Here is a 26001-nt window from a genome sequence, read left to right on the forward strand (position 1 = left end):
TAAGGTTATGTTTCACAACATTCTTGCCCCTCAGTAATCCAAGATTTATCTAAACATATAAATCTATTTATAGTTGAAATCTCAGGATGTTTTTTAGGAGAGAGATTAATGAATTCCATTTATTTAACTTTAAAAAAAGAAATTGCTTTTCTAAAACATAAAAACCAGGAAAGCCTGAAAAGGCTGCCAACAGTGGCAGGAATCAAGGGATTTAAACATGCATCTCTGCCTTCTGAGAAGAAGAACCAGGTTCTCCTCAATGGTTAAGAGATATTCTGTTATAAGAGCCTACCCAAGAATCCTGGAAAGTTCCATAAAAGAAACAGAAAAGATAACAGGCAACCTTATGACACAGTTTAAGTATCTATAATTCCAGTTTAATGTATCTTAACAATCATCACTTTGAGAAAAGAGTAGTGAAAGGTGTTTTTTTCAAAAGTCTACATACCAAATCTTACCACTGGTTACTTCTGGGTGACAGCATTACAGACAGCTTTTGTTTTCTTTTTGTTTAACATATTCCTGAAATTTTCTAAGATAAATATGCACTATCATTTTTAATGAGTAGAAACAAATTTAATTTAAACTAAGCTTTAATTAAGTCAAAGTAAAAGGAAATACTAATTCCTATACTTAGAGAAAAGGATGCAATAAGCAGAAGCATCAATACCGTTTACGCTGATAGACCAAATATTCAAATGAAAAACTGCTTATACATGGATCACATCTTACTTAGTATCTCCTCATAGAAAATCTTACCTTTACAATAATCATTGGGATCTTCCTGCTCATCATCATCAGATCCCAGAATCTCCTCTTCCTGCTCTGGGAGATCACTCTCAGAGTGGGGAGCAGAGCCTCGGTGCTGAGTTTCAGATCTAAGAAATAATACAAACATGTTCATTCCATATGGACAGAAAAAAACAGAACCAATTAACAGATACTACAAACAGAATGTTATGTAGTGGCAGCCTAGGAAAATTTACCTCATGTTAGGAAAATATTAGTTTCTAAAAAGTCAGTACATGATTAAATAAAATCTGGAAAATAAATAAAAGTACAAAGGGAAAAAATTACTTGAATCTCAATATCCAAACAAAATTGCTGATAAAACTACTAGACCTTCTTCCAGTAATTTGCTGTATTTTTATAAAAATATATATTGGTAATCACATGCTTTATAAACAAATTTGTATCTGGCTTTGCCTATTATACTGTAAACTTTTCCCCTCATACCTATGCAATCTCTTAAGTCTTACACATTTCCCTTAGCAATATCACTATTTACTCTGGTACATTCTGCTCAGCTGGACATTTGTTTCTAATTTTTCACTACTAAAAAATAAAGCTGTTGAGTCTTTTTAGATAATCTTTGTTCTGTATTTAGAATTACTTCCCTAAAGTTAAACTACCAGATAAAGATAGAAACATTTACCCTATTTATAAAAATAACATGTTAGGACTTCCCTGGTGGTGCAGTGGTTAAGAATCCGCCTGCCAATGCAGGGGACACGGGTTCGATCCCTGGTCTGGGAAGATTCCACATGCTACAAAGCAACTAAGCCTGTTCACCACAACTACTGAAGCCTGCACCCTAGAGCCCATGTGCCACAACTACTGAGCCCATGCACCGCAACTACTGAAGCCCGTGCTCTCTAGTGCACACGTACCACAACTACTGAGGCTGTGTGCCACAACTACTGAAGCTCACCGCAAGGAGAAGCCTGTGCACAGCAGTGAAGACCCACTACAGCCAAAAATAAATTTAAAAAACAAAGTTAGATGTAGGAAATTTGGAAAATAATTATTTTGTTAGATGTCTACTCTGAACATATTAACACTCTGGACTATTTCCTTCCAGTCTGTGGCTATGAACAGTTTTTAGGATTATTACATAGTATGACTTTTCTGATAGGGTTGTAGTGAATTACATCTCCAGCTACATATGGGAGATTCCAGTATTTAAGTATTACTAAGTTCAGAAAACTTAGCTTATTTAACAGGTAAAAATGTTATCTCGTTTTATAATATATTAAACACTTTCAAATTGATTCCTTTCTCTACATGCCATCAATTAGTTATATCAAAATTTTTGAGCACTGAGTAAGTAGTTCAGGAGGCAGAAAGACTTGGATTTGCATTCAGGCTCTGACACTTATTAGCTGCCTGCTTCGTAAAGCTTTAAGCAAAAGAAACAGTGTCCACAGCACTCTTTTCAGTAGTTGTAGGAAAAGGAATTTTAATTCCTATTTTCCAGTATTTTATTTGTGTTTTCAAACCTGTTTCATCAGATTGTTTTTTCAAAAGATTCAATTTAACAGAAAATTATAATAGCAGAATCAGTTACATGGGCTGTTGAGACATAAGAAATACCTTGGCAAGCATGACTAGATTTAGATTTCTGTTGGCCATTCCAACCTGCCTTAATTCTTGGTACTTTTTAGTCCCCCAGAAGATACAAAAGTAGTTATAAAACTGCATGATTCAATGTGTTCATTCTCAGTGAAAACATGTCTTTCAGAAATTTATTCAGTATGGAACTACCTGGCTTACTTTCCTAAGTGGAAATGATGAGTCTGAATGAACATTTCCAAATTTATGATTAAGACATGTTTCTAAAACAACTTCTCTGATTTCAAACTTGTTGCCTTTTACAATTAAAATTTCATTTTAAGAACTACAATTGAGAAATTTTTGAAAAGTAGTGAAATACAAGTAGTGAAAAACAGACATGAAAATGCTGGAATATTACAATTCCACAAGTATCATGGGAGTAGTAAAGTTAAAAATTTATTTTTTAAAGATTTGCAACATTTTTGGAAGACTATGTATTTGTGAAGTTGTTTTTAGTTATAAAATCAAACATTATTAAGTATCATTCCCAGTTCAAGGATTCAAAAAGGAATTATAAGTTCCAGGTCTCAATGTAAAATACAAGTCTCTATCCTGACCATGGTTGGTACAGAAGAAAATCCTGTCTCATTCTAAATCAATAAGAGAAATTGATCAACTAAGGGGGGAAAAAGATCCTATTTTTAACTTTTAAATTTCATTTAAAAATACACTTAATTTATATTTATTAATTTAAAGTATACACATAATGTCTTAAATGTTCTTTCATCTCTGTGTATGTTGGATGTCCTATGTCCTCAATCCCACAGTCTTCCTCTATCTTGATTTACTCCATTTTCATAGTACACATTTATCAGTAACTTCTGGAGAATGAGTGCATGGGAGGTAAATTTATTAAGATCGCTCCTATCTTTATTTTATTTTATTCTCATCCTTGACTGCCAGTCTGGGTATAAAATAAATTGCTCTGTTGCATTCTAGCTTTCAGCGGTGCTGCTGACAAGTCCATCAATGAGTTCTGAGCTTTGAAATAGGGCTTGTTTTTCTCCCTGGAAGGTGTTTTTTTGTTTGTTTTTTGTTTTGAAGGACTTTCTCTTTAATCCCTATGTTCTGAAATTTCCAGAGTGGCTTTAAAAAAAATCCATCTTGCTAAGTACTTTCTATGTACTTGCAAAATAAAGATTCATTCAGTTGAGAAAATTTCCTGTAATTCACCGAAAATTCAATCTTCTTCATATTGTCTACTCTCTCTGGGACTTCCCCCACCCCCCAGATTCTGGATCTACTGGCCTATACTTCATTAATCTTATATTTTCTCTTATTTATGCATCTTTAAGTTTTTCATTCTACTTTCCAGATTTATCTTCCTAACTTGCATTATCCTTTAAATTTCTACCGTATTTTAGTTTCCCATTTTTTTCCTCTCTTGAACATTCCTTTTCAACAGACTCCTACGCCTTCTTTTCTCTTCAGAATATGATTTATAGTTTTTAAGTTTCCTTCTGATCCCTGCATTGTCTTGGCTTTCTCAAACTGCCCATGTTTTACTAATGCTATGCTTTTATACATGATGTCAATCAATGAACCTCAGACAACTGAAAAAAGCCTCTGTCAGAGGAAGGCAAAAATGGCCTGGCAACCACAAGCCCCTCACGGTAAATATTGCCTTTTAATGACATCCTCAGTCTAATTTTTTCCCAGACTCGTGCCAAAACACACACACACACACACACACACACACACACACACACACACACACACACACACACGTTTTACTGACTAAAGGTCCCAGTTTTAGACATAAAGAATAGACTTGTGGTTGTCAAGCAGGAGGGGGTGGGAGAGGGATGGGCTGGGAGTTTAGGATTAGCAGATGCAAACTATTATATATATAGAATGGATAAACAATAAGGTCTACTGTATAGCACTGGGGACTATACTCAATATCCTGTGATAAACCATAATGGAAAAGAAAATGAAAAAGAATATATTTATATGTGTAACTGAATTACTTTGCTGTACAACAGAAATTAACACTGTAAATCAACTGTACTTCAAAATAAATTTTTTTAAAAAAGCCTCTGTCAGAAAAAGACAAAAACCAAAAACAAAAAGAGGAAATTTGAGAAAACAGAGATAGTTACTATTAGATAATGAGGATAAGATGATGACATGATTAAAGAGCTCAAAATCACTATTACTTTGATTGATGGTTGTTATAAGAAAATTGTATAAAAAATCTGAAGAAATACTACAGAAAGAAATTTCAGCTTATTAACATTTGAAACTGAAAACAATTCTTCCTAGAACAAAAATGGAGAGTTCTAAAATAGTTTCAATCTGTGATTTTAAACTCTTCATATCTATTTTCATGCCTCAAGTATTTGCTATTCATATTCAGAAGACAAAAACTGTATCAGTTTAAAGCTCTCAAAGCATATAAAATTTAACCCAGTACATCTACAAAATCTCTAATATAAACTGAAATGGACAACAGATCAAATTTTAATAGCAATATGCTTCCAAAGGAGTCAATTTATAACCTGATCAAAACACCAGAATGCTAGAAATAGGAATATATTTGGCTGTGGTACAGAATAGAGCCAAGGCAAAAATCTGGCAGAAAGGCAGAAAGTAGCAGAAAATCTTGACAGATTTGACACAGAAACTCTGGAGTGTGGAGAGAGTTGATAAAAGCCAAATTAGAGTGTTTTCTCTTATTTCCAAGGATCCTTTCAAGATTCCATTTCTGGTATAATCATCACTAATCACCCAAATAAATAGTAAAACCAAAGTACCAAACAAAAGTTTACTGAATTTTTTGCAGCCAAATATTATATATTCATAACTATCATAAATATGCTATTTATGAGCTTTCACTTAAACATTTCATGAATTTATATACTCAAAAAAGCCATGTGAGCTCCCCACTCCCATTTTTCTAAAGAATAAATGAAGAAATTCTTATAGCTCAAAAACACCCTGCAAACTCTATTCCGACTCATTAAAATTGGTTTATAACCTACTAGTGGGTTGGGTTTGAAATATACTGTCCTAGAAATTATCTTTAACTTCTTTAGTGAGATATAATTCACATGCCATAAGCTCACCAATCTAAAGTGTACAGTTGAGTGGTTTTAGTATATTCAGAGTTGTGCAATATCACCACAAACTAAATTTAGAACATTTTCATCCCCCCCCCACCCAAAAAGCCCCAAACCCATTAACAGTCACTCACCACTACACTCTTCCCCCAGACTCTGGGAAACACTAGTCTACTTTCTGTCTCTATGAATTTGCTTATTCTGCATATTTCATATAAATGGAATCACATATTATGCAGTCTTTTGTGACTGACTTCTTTCACTTAACATGCTTTTAAGCTTTATCCATGTTGTAGGATATATCATTACTTCACTACTTTTTATGGCTGAATAATATTCCATTATATGGATAGACCACATTTTAATTTATCCATTAATCAGTTGATGGACATTTGAGTTGTTTCTACTCTTTAGCTATTATGAATCTTGCTGCTATGAACACCCTAGAAGAAGCATATACAATCGTGTTCACAGCAGCACTGTTTGTAATAACAAAAAGCAGGAAACAACTAAATGTCCATCAAGAGGAGAATGGGTAAGTTACAGTATTTTGATATAATAAAATATTATACCCAACAGTGAAAATGAATAAGCTACATGCATCAGCTTGAATAAACTGCACAAACATAAGATGGAATGCAAATAGCAAGCTGCAGAATAATTACAATGTATCACCTTCAATCAAATTTTTAAAACATACAAAACAGCCAATATATAGTTAATATAAATTACACAACTGCAACTAGTAGGTAAATAATTCCTAGAGATCGAACACACAGTACAGTGATTATAGACAATAAAACTGTATTACAAACATAAAACTTTCTAAGAGACTAGATCTTAACTGTTCCCACCACTGGAAGAAATAATAATTATGAGATGTAACAGATGTATTAGCTAATACTACAATGGCAATCATAATGTGATATAAATCCATCAATGTGATATAATTCCATCAAATCAGTAGGTTGCACACTTTAAACTTACACAATATGTCAATTGTATCTCAGTTTTTAAAAAACTGAGAAAAAAAAGAATGAAAAAAGAAACAACACAAAAGAAATACAGGTCAAATTCAGGATAGCTATTAATCCCACAAGTGAACTGTAATATAGAGATATGATCAAGGAGGAGTACACGTGGGCATCACCTGTACAGTAATGAGATTTTCTTAAACTGGGTAGGAGCTACCATTTTATTATTTATTCTTTTTTCTTTTTTTGTATATCTCAAATATTTTGTTTAAAAAATATTGGCTCTGATTGCTTTCAAGTATGAATCTAACATATGGTTGGCTTATTGAGATTTTGCTAAAACATTGTCATACACTTGGGAATCTTATTGACCTTATCCATCAAGTTACCCCAAAAAGTGACTTTATATTGCCTCTCTCAGGTTAATCACAGCTTTATCACAAAATACAAATGGTGGCAATGGGGAAAGGGGAGAGACTCAACTGCATGCCTAATTCATGAAAAATCTATACCTGCACAAAAATTTTCTATAGTTAACTTAGATTCTTCCATTTGTTTTATGGAGAATAAACAATTCAAATAAATGAAAAGTGTACAGAGAGAATTTAAATAACAAACAAGTTTGATCTAAACTGATATATTCGTATATGTAACTTTATATCCATTCTTTCCAAACACTGAAAAAAATTGGCATACTATAGAATAAAATGAAAATATCTTGGCAGATCTTGATTTAAAGAGGAAATGAACTTTAAAATTTCAAAGTATGTAGGTATAAGTGCATTACATGTTAAAATCTATGAGATACTCAGCTTTACTCAAGAGAAAAATTTATAACCATGAGTATACCAATTAGAAAACAAGAAAAGCTGTTGTTAACTGAATAAAGAGCTAGAAATAAAAGGAGTAAAATTTTAACTCTAAATTGAAAGTTAATTATTTGAAAAAGATTAATAAGATAGACAAGCCTCTGGCAAAACTAATTTTTAAAAAGCCCACAGGGATATAACGATCACGGAGATTAAAAAATTGAAGAGTCACCCCTAAAAGGCAACAAGGTCAGTTGGTCAGACAGTAAGGTCAAGTGCTACTACATTTTCAATGAAGAATACCAGTTAATAAAGTGTACCAGTGCATCTCTAAGAGTTGGAAAAGCTTTCCAGTTAATTTGAGAGCACTAGCATAACCCTGACATCCAAAGCAGAAGAGAATAACACACATGCATGCACGTGTGCATGTGCATGTGCACACACACACACACACACACACCAAACAGAAAACTACTGGTCAGTTTCACCAGTGAACTTCATATACAACTACTGAATATTGTAATATTCACAAGCAGACATAAAAGGATATTTCAAACAGGAAACTTACTGTTATTCACTATTTAATATATGTACAGAAGAAAACTCTTAGAAAAATTATGAAGACATCTGACAAAATTCAAGATGGATTTGAGACTGAAACACCTCGTAATCTAGGAATGAAGTGGAGAGAAACTTACTCAACTCAAAGTTATCTATTAGAAAATCACAGAAACATACGAGCATTCCTACAAAAGACAGATGTTCATCACAATTACACAGTTTAATGGCTACTTTTCAAAGTTGTATGTGCAGTCACAGATAATAATTTAAGGCAAGAAAAAGAACCAGAACTGTCACCATTACAAAGTGGCTATTTACCTAGAAAATTGGAGAAAAATAACCAAAAAATTAGTACAACCAATAAAGGGTTTTAGGCAAGGAAAAAACAAACTACCATACAAATTACAAAAACAAAAGTATTTCTACATAATGGCAATAACCAATAAAAAATATAACAGATAAAAAGCAATAAATTTGCAACAGCAACAGCTCTAAAATTTAGAATCACACACATCTGAAGGGTATATGATGCTTTAACAAACTAACAAAAGCAAGCTATAGAATACTCCTAGATGGGAAGAATCAAACATTTAAGTGTCAATTTTCCAGAAAGTAATCCATAAATTCAAAACAATCTCAACTGAAAGCAACATGGTATTTTGTAGAACCTGATCAGTAAACTCTTGGAAAAGGAAATTAGCAAAAACAGCCAAAAATTTTTCAAACAAGAGAAATAATTGGGAATTTGGCCCCCAGATAGCAAAATATAACAAACTATATAGTAATTAAAACCCTGTAGTCCTGGTAATGGATCAGAATGAAATCTAGCCACAGACTCAAGTAAATATGAGAATTTAGTATTAAATAAAATTGCATTTCAAAACAACAAGAAAAACTGAAGTTGTTTGGGAAAGGGGTCCTTCTCAGAGGGAAGCAGGAAGGTCAGAGTGAGATATGATGACAATACAAGGAAGGGGCCATGAGCCAAGAAATGCAGGCAACTCAACCTCTAGAAGTTGGAAAAGACAAGGAAATGGATTCTTCCCTAGAGTCTACAGAAGAAACAATGCGCTGCTGACCCATTTTAGACTTCTAATTCCCAGAACTGTAAGATAATAACTTTGTGTTGCTTTAAGCTACTAAATTTATAGCAGCCATAGGAATCTAATACAGCAGCCTAGTATTACTCAAACTAATAACATGCCAGTTCAAGAAAACATTCAAATGTTCTATAAATGCATGAAAAGATCTCAAATCAATAGTAACAGAGAAAAAAATTAAAACAAAGATCACTGTTTTGCCCAGTGATTTGGGAGAAATCAAAAAGCAATAATTTCATATATTGACGAGGATTTGGAGGGAGTGGGTAGGCACTCTTTTATGCTGTTGATGGGAATAAAATTGGTGAAGTCTTTGTGAAAGGTAATTTGGCAGTTTAAAGTTTAAAAAATATATATCCTTTGACTAAGTAAGTTTATTTCTGGGAGGCAACAGCTATGGAATATCAAGAACACAGGTACTACTGAAGGGTGACTTCTTGAACTGGGAGTCACTTAACATCCCAAGCCTCAAAAATGACTATCTATAAAATGAGGATAGTAGCTGCTATGAGAATTTGACATTTAATGTAATTAGCATAATGCTTAGTACATAGGTAGTACTTGATACATATTACCTATTATTAATGCATTCTAAAGCACATATACATTTAAAATAACTTGTTGACGAGGATGTGGAGAAATTGGAACCTTTGTGCATTTTGCTGAGATATAAAAATGGTACAGCTGCTATGAAAAACAGTATGGTGAGTCTCTCCAAAATTAAAAATAGAATCACCATATAATTCAACAATTCTTCTGGGTATATACCTAAAGAATTGAAAGAAAGGACTCAAAATGTTTACTGGGTATAGGGTTTCAGTCATACAAAATGAAAAGTGTTATGGGGATAGATGGTGGTGATGGTTGCACAACAATGTGAATGTATTTAATACAACTGCACTGTACACTTAAAAATGGTTAAGATGGTGGGGATTTCCTGGTGGTCCAGTGGGTAAGACTCCCTGCTCCCAATGCAGGGGGCCCAAGTTCAACCCCTGCTTGGGGAATTAGATCCCACATGCACGCCACAACTAAGAGTCTGCGTGCCGCTACAAAGGACCCATGTACCGCAACTAAGCAGCACAGCCTAAATAAATAATTCCAATGTTCTTTTTAAAATATTTATTTTTAAAAATGGTTAGGATAGTAAATTTTGTTATGTGTATTTTACCACAATTTGAAAAAAAAAATCAACATAGGAAAAAAAACAATGCCAAAACACTATGAGTGGACTTGTTAACAATGCCTTAGCATGATGCTGTGATGTCACACAGTATCTACAATCCTAGATCTTTTAATTAAGCAGGAAATAAATACTGAAGCAAAAAAAAAAAAAGTCATCACTTTATTGTTAGTGTAAAATAAATGAATATAACTTGTAATCAATAGCAGCAGTTAAGTAATTTATGGCACATCCATATAATGGAGAGGTACTATCAAGGAAAGTTAAGACACACCATTACAATGAAAAAGACAAGTAACTGGATAAGATAGATAGGTAGATAGATTAGCTATAGTGTAATCCATTTAATAGCTGATTCACTTCATTGTACAGCAGAAACTAATACAACATTGTAAAATAATTATCCTCCAATAAAAAATAAAATAAAATAATATGTATACAGGTACATATATTAGTATACAAACATATTGAGAGGGGATTTTAAAGGATACAGACAATTGTTGACAGGGTTCCCCTCCTGGAAATTGTGAAGGAATAAGGATGTGGGGGAATATAAAAGGGTGTTTACATATTTTGTCTTACATAATACAATTCTGAATTGTTGAAATCTTTCCCTATGAGAACTACTCATGAAATATTCACATCATTTCAAAATCAGACAACATTTTAAAAAAATAAAACTCACTGTTATGTTGGGAAGCGTGCAGGGACACTGGACTGCTGCTACTCTCATACTCCGCTTCTTCTGTCTGGCATCATTTCCTTTCAGGAAATAACCCTCCACAGCTTGGCAAGGCTACTAATCACCTGGTCCTACCCACTCTACGTTCCCATAGGTAGGTACCTCCCCCCTTGCATGATCTAAGCAAGATTAGAAACCTTTAGGGAAGGAAATAATGGATGCTGGAAGCTCTACTTCTGAAATCTTAAGCAATACGGATCAAGGAGTTGTCAGAGGGGATTACTGTCACCAAATAGGAAGAAAATGTCTGAGAATGATATTAAAATACAGGAAAATAAAGCTAAGACATTCACTGGCTAGGAGTGGAGAAAAACAGGCAAATCCATGGAGATATATTCATAGTCCAGCCTCATAGATCCCTACCTATTAACCCCTCTAGATATAGTCTAAGAAGTGAGTTTGAATTTGGTTATTTATAACAAAGAAGCATTCTAAATAGGTCATATACATAATTAGGTAATAACCACAACAATTTTGAACTATTTCACTTATAGATATTTATCCTAAAAATTAAGATAATCACACACTCACCACACACTTTATACCAATGATATACCTAGTTATAATATTGTTACAGAAGAAGCAACCATTGGGGGAAACCGGAGAAGGGTACCTGAGACCTCCCTGTCTCATCTTTGCAACTTCCTGTGAATCTGCAATTATTTTTAAATAAGTTTTTTTTAATTATGGAAAAATTAACATATGCACAAAGATTTAGGCACAATGATGGCTATCACAGCATTTATTAAAGCAAAAAGCTAGAAACAAAAACTTTAATAGATTGCATAATTATATCATCTCCCCACTCAAAGCCAATAAAACTAAAATAAAGAATAAAGTTATAAATCTACCACAATGTAGAAACAGGGAGAGGGAGCAATGCTCTGGCAACCTAGGAAAAAAAGTGTAGGGTGAGCTGAAGTGGAGAAGGGGGATAGGAACACAGGTGTGAGAAGAGGGATGGTAAAGAGGGAGGTTAACTAAAGGTTTGTATAATTAAGTTGACACCTTACATTTACCCTGCAGGGAAAAAAGAAAAGGAGGGTTATTCTCCTTTTCTCCTGGAAAGAACAAAGGCTGTTAGTGTAGATGATGGTATCCCACAGTAAAGTTTTCCAGATTCTGGTGCCCAGCATCACTGACAGATCCCTACCTATTTATCTTAAAGAAAAAACCTTGCTAGGGACACAGGGCTTTCAATGAGATCTCTAACACTTTATCCATAAATATGAAGAGATGACCAAGGATCACTAAATCTTTGAGGAAAGCCTTCAACCTCAAAGATAGAGACCAAGAGAAATAATTGGGAAACTGACTCTACAGGTCAAAAATGCACTCAGGAAAAACACAATTTTTAAAACTAGTTAATATGAATAGAGAAATCTTAAATGATATTGACTTCCAAACAAAATAAGGTGCTCTAAAAGTAGCTGAAGTGAGAAAAAGGTTTTGGGGATAAAAAAAAAAAAAAAGAGTTCTCTAAATGTTGAGAAAAAATTATGGAAATGATAAATGCACCAAAAAAAGACAAGATACAATCAATCCAGAAGTCCCAACATCTGAATAACTAAAGATGCAGCAAAAGATGCTTAAGAAAATGGAGAGGAAGAAATATTAAAGAAATACAAGAAATGTCTGAGGATTAAATGGAATCTTCATTTAAATCAAAAGGGCCCTCCTGGTGTTAAACAGGATTACTTTTACCTACATATAAATACAGTACCAGGGAAATTTCAGAATCCAGTATTAAGAAGATCTTAAAGGCTTCTAAGGTTAAAGGGGAGTAGTCAGACTGGAATTAAATATCTCATCAGAAACCAGGATAGCAAAAGACCATCAGGCAGTGACTTCTAAATCTGAGGAAATGAACTTTTTACCCAGTCTAACTCTCAATAGCATTGCTCCAAAGCACCAGTGTCTCCTGGAGGGGAGCTTTACCTGTGGCAGATACGCTTTTACATCTGTTGTCCCGGTTTTTGCAATTGCCACCCAGAAGATGCCCCTTAATTGCCTATCTCTGGTGGTCAACTGGTCTTGCATTCTTGAGGCCCAGAGGGCTATGGCAATCAGAGATGGCTCTTGGCAGGCTATCACGCCCCAGGGCACTGCAGACAGTAGACTGAGGAACAACTCCCAGTCTTTCTGTGAAGGAGGCCTTTTGATTGTCCTAGAGCTTCCACCTGAGGGGCAGGCTTCAGGTGTGGCACACATCTGATGCTCTCTGTCTTGTTCCAGCTCACCAGTATCTTACAGAAGAGAACTTATATACTCATCTAGTGCCCTGATTTCTGCAACTGTTACCCAGGGGACACCACCAGACTGCCTGGCCAGCAAGGTTTACACCTGCAGTTCCACAGAACTGTATCAATTTGCATACTTTTAAAAGCTGCCTGAGAGTCAAGGTTCCAAACAGCCTGAATCTAGATGCTGAGATCCTTCCCTTAGGGACAGTGACAGATCTTGGCACCTCCTCAACAACTAGGAGCTATTAAAAATATAATAGCCTGCTGGACTTTCCTAGCAGTCCAATGGTTAAGACTCCACATTGCCACTGCTGGGGGCATGGGTTCGATCCCTGGTCAGAGAACTAAGATCCTGCATGCTGCACAGTGCAGCCAAAATAAAAAATAGTAACAGCCAGCTTGAACAAGCACAAAGGTTTGAGAGAAGACAAAGAGTTGGGGAAGGGTTGAAAGACAAGGTTTAGCTCCTACACGAGGCCACTCCTTCAAGACTTGGAGAGGTGGTTGTTTCCAACCAGTCAACATGGAGAATGAAGCAGAATGAAGAAACAGAGTTATGTATTCCAAATGAAAAAACAAAATAAAACCTCAGAAAAAAGCCTTAATGAAATGAAGATAAGTAATTTACCTGATAAAAAGTTCAAAGTAATGGTCATAAAGATACTCAATGAGCTGGGAAAAGGAAAAGACGAATACAGTGGAACCTTCAATAAAGAAATGGAAAAAATAAGAAAGTATATCAAATAAAAGTCACAGAGTTAAAGAATAAAATAATTCACTGAAAAATGCACTAGAGGGGTTCACTGAAAAATGCACTAGAGGGGTTCAACAGCAGACTAGATGAAGCAGAATAATCAGTCAATTCAAAGACAGGTACTGTAACTCACCCAATCAGAGCAGCAAAAAGAAAAAAAGAATGAAAAAAACTGAAGATGGTTTAAGGGACAACATCAAACAGACTAACATTCACATTAAAGGGATACCAGAAGAAGAGAGAAAGAGGCAGAAATCTTGTTTGAAGAAATAATGGCTGAAAACCTCCCTCATTTGGGCAGGAAACAGACACCCAGATCCAAGAATTCCAGAAGGTTCCAAAGAAGAAACCCAAAGAGATGCACACCAAGACACATTATAACTGAAATCTCAAAAGTTAAAGACAAGGAGAGAATATTAAAAGCAGGAAGAGAAAAACAACTTGTTACAACATGCAAGGGAACTCCCATAAGATTATCAGCAGATTCTTCAGCAAACACTTTGCAGGCTAGAAGGAAAGGGCCGATACACTCAAAGTGCTGAAAGAAAAGAACTAACCAAGAATACTCCACCCAGCAAAGTTATCATTCAGAATTCAAGAAGAGATAGTTTTCCATACAAACAAAATCTAAAGTTGTTCATCACTATCAAGCTGGCCTTAACAAGAAATGTTAAAGGGATTTCTTTAAGCAGGAAAGAAAGAGTGCTAATTGATAAGAAAATATATCAAAGAACAAATTTCACTGGAAAGGTAAAAATATACTAAAGTGGACTAAACACTATTATAGCTAGTATGAGGATTAAAATACAAAAGTAGTAAAAATAATTATGGTTACAATATTTTTAGATTAGTTAATTAATTAATTTTTGGCTGTGTTGGGTCTTCGCTGCTACGCGTGGGCTATCTCTAGTTGTGGTAAGCAGGGGCTGCTCTTCGTTGCGGTATGCAGGCTTCTCATTGTGGTGGCTTCTCTTGTTGCAGAGCATGGGCTCTAGGTGCGTGGGATTCAGTAGTTGTGGTACGCGGGCTTCAGTAGTTGTGGCTTGCAGGCTCTAGAGCGCAGGCTCAGTAGTTGTGGAACATGGGCTTAGTTACTCTGCAGCACATGGGATCTTCCCAGACCAAGGCTCAAACCCATGTCCCCTGCATTGGCAGGAGGATTCTTAACCACTACGCCACCAGGAAAGTCCCCTTGTTGAGTCCTTAGTAGGTAGAATTTTTCAGAAGTTGAGAGAGATGAATTGAATTGTATAATATCAGATATAAAACTGTACACATCTTAGGTCTTTTTGGCTCCAAGTCTATTTCTAGTCACATTTTTCTTGATCCAGAGCTCTATTATTTGAAAGTTTGCTAACCCTTCTTATTGGGTAAATGCTGTGATAGATTCTATGTAAGATGTAAAAACAGGCATCTACAGTGGCAGGTGGATTGTTAACCACTGTGCCACCAGGGAAGTCCACAATAATTAATTAAGGGATACAAAAGTAAAACGTGACATCAAAAACATAAAATGAGGGGAGGGGAAGAAAAGAGTAAAAATGCTTACCTTCAGAATAGGATCAAACTTAGTTGTTATCAACTTAAAATACACTGTTATAGATCTAAGTTGCCATATATAAGCCTCACTGTAACCATAGAGCAAAAACCTATAGAAAATTCAAAAAAGATAAAGAGAAAGAAATATATATAAACCATTAAGGGAAATCATCAAACCACAAAGGAAGAGAGCAAGAGAAGAAGAAAGGAAGAGAGAGGCACTACAAAAACAGCCAGTAAACAATTAACAAAATAACAATAAGCATATACCTGCCAATAATTACTTTAAATGTAAACGGATTAAATTCTCCAATCAAAGAATGGCTGAGTGGATTAAAAGAACAAGATCCACCTATACGCTACCTACAAGTGACTCACTTCAGAAGAAAGGATACATACAGACTGAAAAGTGAAGGGATAGAAAAAGATATTCCATCCAAATGGAAACCAAAAGAAAGCTAGAGTACATATACCTATAACACACAAAACACACTTTAAAACAAAGACTGTAATAAACAGACAAATATGGGTATTACATAATGAGAAAGAGGTCAATCCAACACGGGAATACAACATTTGTAAATATTTATGCACCCAACAAAGGAATACCTATTGATAAATATATACAGCAAATATATTATTAACAGACCTAAAGGAAGAAACAAACAGCAATACAATAATAGCAGGGGATATATCATCCAGACAGAAAATCAAATAGGAAAAATATGCATTAAATGATACATTAGATCAGATGGACTTAACAGATACATTCAGAACATTCCATCCAAAACCAAAAGAAAACACATTCTTCTCCAGTATACATGGAACATTTTCCAGGACAGATCATAAGTTAGGCCACAAAACAAGTCTTAATTTAAATGGACTGAAATCTTAATCAAGCATCTTTTCTGACCACAATGGTATGAAATTAGAAATTACATGGAGAAAACTGGAAAATTCACAAATATGTGGAGGTAAAACAACATGTAACTGAACAACCAAAGGGTTAAAGAAGAAATCAAAAGAGAAATAAAAATATACCTCGAGACAAATGAAAGTGGAAAACTAACATACCAAAATTTGTGGGATGCAGCAAAGGCAGTTTTAAGAGAGAAATTCATAGTGATAAATGCCTACCTGAAGAAATAAAAAAAGTCTCAAACAACCTACCTTTACACCTTAAGAAATTAGAAAAAGAAGAAAAAACAAAGCCTAAATTACTAGAAGAAAGGAAATAATGATGAGAGCAGAAATAAATGAAATAGAGATGGAAAAGACAATAGAGAAGATCAATGGAACTAAGAGCTAGTTCTTTGAAAAGGTAAAAAAACCTGCCAAGCCTTTAGCTAGACTCACCAAGAAGAGAGAAGACTCAAATAAATAAAATCAGAAATGAAAGAGATGTTACAGCTGATGCAACAGAAATACAAAGGATCACAACTGATCATATTATGAACAATTACATGCCAACAAACTGACAACCTATAAGAAATGGATAAATTTCTAGAAACATACAACTTACCAATACTGAGTCATGGTGAAATAGACAATCTGAACATAGACTGATTACTACTAGTAAGGAGACTAAATCAATAACCAAAAACCAATGCAGGGGGCCCAGGTTCAATCCCTGGTCAGGGAACTAGATCCCCCACATGCTTGCCACGACTAAGAGTTTGCATACCACAACTAAGAAGCCCTCGTGTTGTGACTAAGGAGCCCTGGAGCCATGACTAAGGAGCCTGCCTGCTGCAACTAAGGAGCCAGTGAGCCACAACGGAGGAGCCTGCTTGCTGCAACTAAGAGTCGGCGCAACCAAGTAAATAAATAAATATTTAAAAAATAAACAATGTTTAAAAATAAAATAAAATGCTTCTGCACAACAAAGAAACCATCAAAAAAATGATAAGGCTACCTATGGAATGGGAGAAAATATGTGCAAACCAAAGATCTGATAAGGTGTTACATTGGGACTTCCCAGTGGTTAGGAATCCACCTACCAATGCAGGAGACATGGGTTCAATCCCTGGTTGGGGACGATCCTACATGCCACAGAGCAACTAAGCCCATGAGCCACAACTACTGAGCCCACATGCCACAAACTACTGAGCCCATAGGCCACAACTAGTGAGGCGTGTGCTCCACAACAAAAGAAGCCCGCACACCACAACGAAGAGTGACCCTGCTCACTGCAACTAGAGAAAGCCTGCGTGCATCAACAAAGACCCAACACAGCCAAAAATAAATAAATAAATAAATTTTAAAAAAATATAATGAACTCATACAACCCAGTAACAAAAAACCAAGCAATCCAATTAAAAAATGGGCAGAAGACATAAATAGACTTTTTAAAGAAGACATACAGATGGCCAACAGGTACATGAGAAAGTGCTCCACATCACTAATCATCAGGGAAATGCAAATCAAAACCACAGAGAGATATCACCTCACTAATCATCAGGGAAATATAAATCAAAACCACAAAGAGATATCATCTCACTAATCATCAGGGAAATGCAAATCAAAATCACGAGATATCACCTCACATCTGTTAGGATGGGTTATTACAAAAAAGACAACAGATTGTTGACAAGGATGTGGAGAAAAGAGAACCCTGTGCACTACTGGTGAGAATGTATTGGTGCAGCCACTACTGAATACAGTATGAAGGTTCCTCAAAAAATTAAAAAGAGAACTACCATATGATCCAGAAATTCCACTTTTGGGTATTTATTTGAAGAAAACAAAAACACTAAGTTGAAAAAATATACAGATCCCCATGTTCACTGCATCATTTACAATAGCTAAGATATGGAAACAACCTAAGTTTCCATGGATGGATGAATGGATAAAGAAACTGTGGTATACACACACAATGGAATATTATTCAGCCATAGGAAAGAACAAAATCTTCTCATGGATAGACCTCACAGGTATTATGTTAAGTGAAATAAGTCAGAGAAAGACAAATACTGTAAAATCTCTCTTATGCGTGGAAACTTAAAAAAAAAAAGAAAAGAAAAGAAACCAAAAAATAAAAACAAAATAGAACAACTCACAGATACAGAGAATAGACTGGTGGTTGCCAGATGTGGGTGGTGGAGGGTGGGAGAAATGGGTGAAGGGGGTATAAATTTTTAAAGGAAAAAAAGAAAAGCTTAACATGGAACAAGCTCAACAAAATCCTTTTGAATCTGAAAAAAAATCTGAATTATCTGCATAAAATCATAAAAGTAATAACCTATACATGTATGATTACTTGCAGTATAGAAATCTGTAGATTATCTCACTTTTAACAATGTTGAGACTCATGCCGTTTAAATGGGGGAAACAGAATCAGAGAGGTAGAAAACTTTCCAAAGGTCATAGAGCTAAAGAATGGTAGACTTCACACTCTAAATCCAATAATTTCCTTCAATCTTAGAAACTTCTTTTCAGAAGTAAATTTGCAAATTTGGTCTTAATCACCAAACTACAGAATGGTACAGAATTCTCCATGCTCTACAACCACCCATTTTTAGGAATGATCGGCTCCTTTTAAAAAGCAACATGCTTTTTAATTATCTACACAGCTCATTGCGCAGTTAGGGGAGTGACACTAATCAAAAAAGACAAGCCTAACAATAAGCTGAATTTGATAAAAATTCTTTTAGATAATCTTGCAGAAGTTTGGGAATCTGGGAAATACCAACTATAATCTGCTGATCAAGTTCCTATTTTAGTTTTAAAGTCTATGTATTTTGTGTGAAATATGCATGTACTTTATGCAGTGGAGTCCTAAAAATTGTGTGAAATAAGTTTACAAAATGAATTATTACATGCATACACTGAGGATGCTTATTCCTTCATAGAATCAATGAATCTTAGAACTAGCAAAGTCCTGAACTCTAACCAGAGCCCCATTTTACAGATGAATACTCAAACCCAGAAGTTAGGGAAGTGTCCCAGGTATAGGTAGTGACAGACTAGAACCTAAGTGTGTTGCATTCCAGCCAAATGCTTTTTTCATTGTGCTACCAAGAAAACAAATAAATATTTATGGTGAAAAAAAAAACACAAAATAATTATTGTCACAGAGGAGAATGTAAAGTAATCACCCTAAGATGGTAAGACAGAATTTACAGGCAGAGGTGGGAAGGATAGGAGAGGCATATATCCACCAAAATTCCATTTTACAAAGTGGTATATTAAAGTCTGCCTAAAGGGATATGGGAATATATGTATACATATAGTTGATTCACTTTGTTGTGCAACAGTAACACAACATGGTAAAGCAATTATACTCTAATAAAGATATTAAATATAAAAAAATAAAGTTTGCCTAGAGTGGATGAAACCAAAAATAAAGGTTGAGGCACATTAAAGTTATGAAGTAATCAAAAGTGGATGTAGGCAGACAATAACAAGTGAGGATGTGGAGAAATTGGAACCCTCATGTATTGCTGGTGGAAATGCAAAATGGTACAACTACTTTGGAAAACCGTTGTCAGTTCTTCAAAATGTTAAACATCAGAATTACTATATGGGGACTTCCCTGGTGGTCCACTGGTTAAGACTCCATGCTCCCAATGCCAAGGGGCATGGGTTCAATCCCTGGTTGGGGAGAACTGAGATCCCACATGCCATGACCAAAAAAAAAAAAAAAAATTACTATATGGCCCAGCAATTCTACTTCTAGGTATATTTCCAAGAGAAATAAAAACATGTGCCCACACAAAAAAATTGCATACAAATGTTCACAACAGCATTATTCATAACAGCCCAATGTGGTTTTTTTTGTTTGTTTGTTTGTTTGTTTTTTGTTTTTTTGCGGTACGCGGGCCTCTCACTGCTGTGGCCTCTCCCGTTGCGGAGCACAGGCTCTGGACGCGCAGGCTCAGCAGCCATGGCTCACGGGCCATGTGATCCGCGGCATGTGTGATCTTCCCGGACCGGGGCACGAACCCGTGTCCCCTGCATCGGCAGGCGGATTCTCAACCACTGCGCCACCAGGGAAGTCCCATAACAGCCCAATGTGAAAAAAAACCCAACCATCAATTAATGAATGGTATCCAAGTGGAGTACTTGCCCCGAAACGTGTCATCTCCAATTCAGCCTCTAGGTCATGGTACTCTATGGAAAGAACTGTCAATGCTATGGAAGAGAATCCCAATAGAGAAAACATTATGAAAGTCTGGAAGGATTAGACAAGTGAAGATGCCATCACTGTTATTTAAAAAGCCATGAAAGAAATCAAGCCTGAAACAATAAATTCCTGCTAGAGAAAACTGTGTCAAGGTGTTGTGCATGACTTCACATGATTTATGAATGAGCCAATCAAGGAAATCGTGAAAGAGACTGTGGACATGACAGAAAAGGTGGGGTTAAAGTGTTTCAAGATATGGATCTTGTAGAAATTCACGAACTAAGAGACACAACAGAGGAATTAACAAAAGAAGATCTGATGGAGATGAGTGCTTCCAAATCAGTGACAGATAAGGAAGAAGACATAGAAGAAGCAGTGTCAGAAAACAAACTGACATTATACAGTTTGGAAGAAGGGTTCTGATTATTCAAGACTGCTTTTGGCTTCTTTTACGACATGGACCCTTCTATGTATCACTGAAACTGAAACTGAAACTAAAGCAAATGGTGGAAAAAGGATCAGTACCATATAGAAACACATTTAGAGAAATGAAAAAGAAAAAAATTTCAGACAGAAATTTCCATGTACTTCCATAAAGCTACACCAAGTGTGCATACCTCTCCTGCCTCCTCTTGCCACATCCTCCACCTTTGCCACCTCTGCGAAAGCAAGACCAACCCCTCCTCTCCCTCCTCCTCCTCCTCACCCTGCTCAACGTGAAGCTCCTCCTCACCCTGCTCAACGTGAAGACAAAGAAGAAGATCTTTATAATCCACTTCCAATTAGTAAATTAGTAAATAATCACCACACAGTACAGTTAACAAACTTATCTGTTGTATATGTGTATGTCTTTGTGAAAATCTAATAACTGTAGAGCAAGGACTGTATGAAATGTTTTTTGCGTCATCATCACCTAAGAATGCATCGTGTAGGACACTGTGTGCAACACTTGTATTGAAGTGGATAGCCTATCCTTACATAGGCATAAGAATTACATTACTGTATTCAGTATCTTCCCACCTCTTAATTGGAGAAACTGCGTATCATTACAAATAAATGTTTTTTTAAAAAAGTAATGCTTCCAATACTGCGTTATGAATATCACTATAATATGTAATACTATATGCCATTAAAATTTTACAACGGGCTTCCCTGGTGGCGCAGTGGTTGAGAATCTGCCTGCCGATGCAGGGGACACAGGTTCGTGCCCTGGTCCAGGAAGATCCCACATGCCGTGGAGCTGCTGGGCCCATGAGCCATGGCCGCTAAGCCTGTGCGTCCGGAGCCTGTGCTCCGCAACGGGGGAGGCCACAGCAGTGAGAGGCCCGCATAGCACAAAAAAAAGAAAAAAAAAAAAAAAATTTTTTTTACAACAATTCATTCACTTATGTATAGGCCAGGCTACCAGGAAGCAACTGTATCAATCACACTAGGATACCATAAAGCAATCATATTGCTGTTTTACTGTCAATGCATGAATCACTGTACCTGTAAATAAACATGAAATTTATTTTCACATTTTTTCATTTTGATTTCTACTGTTAGTGATATATGTAACATCTACAGTGTTTTATACTATGTAAGACAATACTGATGTAGGTATGACAATTTATCTTATGAATAGATAACGTAAATTTACAGTATTGATAAATATAATACAGTACTATAAATGTATTTTCTCTTCCTTATGATTTTCTTAGTATCATTTTCTCTCTCAGTAACATTTTTCTTTCCTCTTTGCTTACTTTATTGTAAGAACACAGCACGTAATACATATAACATACAAAATATGTGTTAATCGACTGTTTATGTTATCAGTAAGGCTTCCAATCAACAGTAGGCTATTAGTAGAAAAGTTCTGCAGGAGTCAAAGGTTACATGCATCCTATACACTAACAACGAAAAGTCAGAAAAATAAATTAAGGAAACACTCCCATTTACCACTGCAACAAAAAGAATAAAATACCTAGGCATAAACCTACCTAAGGAGCAAAAAACCTGTATGCAGAAAACTATAAGACACTAATGGTAGAAATCAAAGATGATACAAACAGATGGAGAGATACACCATGTTCTTGGATTGGAAGGATCAACATTGTAAAAATGACTCTACTACCCAAAGCAATCTACAGATTCAGTGCAATCCCAATCAAATTAAGAATGGCATTTTTCACAGAACTAGAACAAGAAATTTTACAATTTGTATGGAAAAACAAAAGACCCCGAACAGCCAAAGCAATCCTGAGAAAGAAAAACGGAGCTGGAGGAATCAGGCCCCCTGACTTCAGAATATACTACAAAGCTACAGTAAAGAAAACCATAAACAAGACGAAAAGACAACCCTCAAAATGGGAGAAAATATTTGCAAACAAAGCAACTGACAAAGGATTAATCACCAAAATATACAAGCAGCTCATGCAGCTCAATATCAAAAAAACAAACAACCCAATCCAAAAATGGGAAGAAGACCTAAATAGACATTTCTCTAAAGGAAACATACGGATTACCAATACACACATGAAAAGATGCTCAACATCACTAATAATTAGAGAAATACAAATCAAAATCACAATGAGGTATCACCTCACAAGGGTCATAATGGCCATCATTAAAAAATCTAGAAACAATAAATGCTGGAGAGGGTGTGGAAAAAAGGGAACCCTCTTGCACTGTTGGTGGGAATTGATACAGCCACTATGGAGAACAGTATGGAGGTTCCTTAAAAAACTAAAAATAGAACTACCATATGACCCAGCAATCCCACTACTGGGCATATACCCTGAAAAAACCATGATTCAAAAAGATACATGTACCACAATGTTCACTGCAGCACTATTTACAATAGCCAGGACATGGAAGCAACCTAAACGTCCATCAACAGATGAATGGATAAAGAAGATGTGGCACATATATCCAATGGAATATTACTCAATCATAAAACGGAGCGAAATTGGGTCATTTGTAGAGACGTGGATGAACCTAGAGACAGAGTGCAGTTAAGTCAGAAAGAGAAAAACAAATATTATATATTAATGTATATATGTGGAATCTAGAAAAATGGTACAGATGAACTGGTTTGCAAGGCAGAAATAGAGACACAGATTTAGAGAACAAATATATGGACACAAGGGGGGAAAGTGGGTGGGGGAAGTGGTGGTAGGATGAACTGGGAGATTGGGATTGACATATATACACTAATATGTATAAAACATAACTAATAAGAACCTGCTGTATAATAAAATAAGATAAAGAGTCTTAAAAAAATAAAAAAATATTTATCACTAAGGGTTATTGTAAAAGTGAGTCAACTTTTAGGTACAGTTTTAGAGGTAGTATTGCTTCATCTTAAATTACAAAAGAAAATAAACTAAAATTCAGAATGAAAAAAAATAGAAAATAAAAAAAACGGTACTGATGAACCTAGTGGCAGGGCAGGAATAAAGACGCAGACGTAGAGAATGGACTTGAGGACACAGCGGGGGAAAGGGAAGCTGGGACGAAGTGATAGAGTAGCACTGACATATATACACTACCAAATGTAAAATGGATGGCTAGTGGGAAGCTGCTGCACAGCACAGGGAGATCAACTTGATGCTTTGTGACAACCTAGAGGGGTGGGATAGGGAGGGTGGGAGGGAGGAGTTATGCAGATATATGTATACATATAGCTGATTCACTTTGTTGTACAACAGAAACTAACACAACATTGTAAAGCAATTATACTCCAATAAAGATGCAAAAAAAGTTACATGCAAATTTTCAACTGGTGGGGAGATAAGTGCCCCTAATCCCCACAGCGTTCAGGGTCAACTGTACTTAGAAAGCACACAATGCCTGTTAGCCAATCTGTGGTTTCAAGGGAGTGTGGATGTGGCTGAAAACTTTTAAAAATCTTATATAATTCTCTATATTTTATGAGAAAAAAAAACAAAACAGTACTCCCCTCTCACCTCAGAACTAAATGTGAGCATCTTCACAACCCTAATGTAAGCAAAGATTTCCTAAAACACAAAAAAACACACTGATAGAAGAAAAAAAATGTGATAAACTGGACTTTGTCTAAATTAAAAACCTCTGTAATACAATACAAATCTAAGTACAATATAAATACTAAACAAAATTAGAAACCTCTATAAATACAATACAAACTGATAAAGGACTTGTATCCAGAATATAAAAAGAACTTTTACAACACAATAACAAGACAAACAACTCAATAAAATATGGGCAAGAAATTTGATAACTTCAGTGAAGACAACATATAAATAACTTCGTGTTGTAGCCAGACTTATCAAGAAAAAAAGAGGGTCAAATCAACAAAATCAGAAATGAAAAAGGAGAAGTTGCAACCAATACCACAGAAATACAAAGAATCATAAGAGATTACTGCAAACAACTACACGCCAATAAAATGGACAACCTAGCAGAAATGGACAAGTTCCTAGAAATGTACAATCTTCCAAGGCTGAGTTAGGAAGAAATAGAAAATATAAATAGACCAATTACCAGTAATGAAACCAAATCAGTAATAATAAATAAATAAATAAAGACCTCCCAACAAACAAAAGTCCAGGACCAGATGGCTTCATGGGTAAATTCTACCACACATTTAAAGAAGGGCTAATACTTATCCTTCTCAAATCATTCCAAAAAACTACAGAGGAAGGAATCCTTCTGAATTCATTCTAGAAGGCCAGCATCAAGCTGATACCAAAACAAGAAATCACAAAAAAAGTAAATTACAGGCCAATCTCACTGATGAACATACGTGCAAAAATCCTCAATAAAATATTAGCAAACTGAATTCAACGATACACTGAAAGGATCATACACCATGACCAAGTGGGATTTATCCCATGGATGCAAGAATAGTCCAATATCCTCAAGTCAGTCAATGATACACCACGTTAACAAGATGAAGAATAAAAATCTTATGATCACCAACAGATGCAGACAAAGCTTTTGACAAAATTCAACATCCATTTATGATAAAAATTCTCCACAAAGTGGTTATGGAGGGAGCATACCTCAACATAATAAAGGCCATATATAAGGCCACCAATAATGTCATACTCAACTGCAAAAAGCTGAAAGCATTTCCTCTAAGATCAGGAACAAGACAAGGATGCCCACTCTCACCATTTTTACTCAACACAGTATTTGAAGTCCTAGCTATAGCAATCAGACATTTCTTTAAAAATAAGAGGAGTCCAAATTGGAAAGGAAGAATTAAACTTTTTGTCTGCAAATAACATGATACTATACATAGAAAATCCTAAAGACAACACCAAAAAAACTACTGGAGCTCATCAATGAACTAGGTAAAGTTTCAAGATACAATTAATATGCAAAAACCTGTTGCATTTCTATACACTAATAACAAACTATCAGAAAGAGAAATTTAAAAACAATCCAATTTACCATCACATCTAAAAGAATAAAATACCTAGGAATAAATCTAACTAAGGAAAAAGAACTATACTCAGAAAACTGTAATACACTTGATGGAAGAAAC

General features: G+C 35.3%; 1 protein-coding gene across 2 annotated transcripts in view; it reads right to left on the reverse strand.

Annotated features, from left to right (window-relative positions):
• SRPK1 (SRSF protein kinase 1) overlaps positions 1-26001 on the reverse strand; it is an 80758-nt gene that overhangs the window by 33556 nt on the left and 21201 nt on the right. For both annotated transcript variants that reach the window (XM_059076355.2, XM_059076354.2), the window contains one exon: positions 760-878. In XM_059076355.2, coding sequence (XP_058932338.1) covers positions 760-878 — 119 coding nt within the window. The remainder of the gene's footprint in view (positions 1-759; positions 879-26001) is intronic.

This window comes from Kogia breviceps, chromosome 10, assembly GCF_026419965.1.
Source record: "Kogia breviceps isolate mKogBre1 chromosome 10, mKogBre1 haplotype 1, whole genome shotgun sequence".
NCBI lineage: Eukaryota > Metazoa > Chordata > Mammalia > Artiodactyla > Physeteridae > Kogia > Kogia breviceps.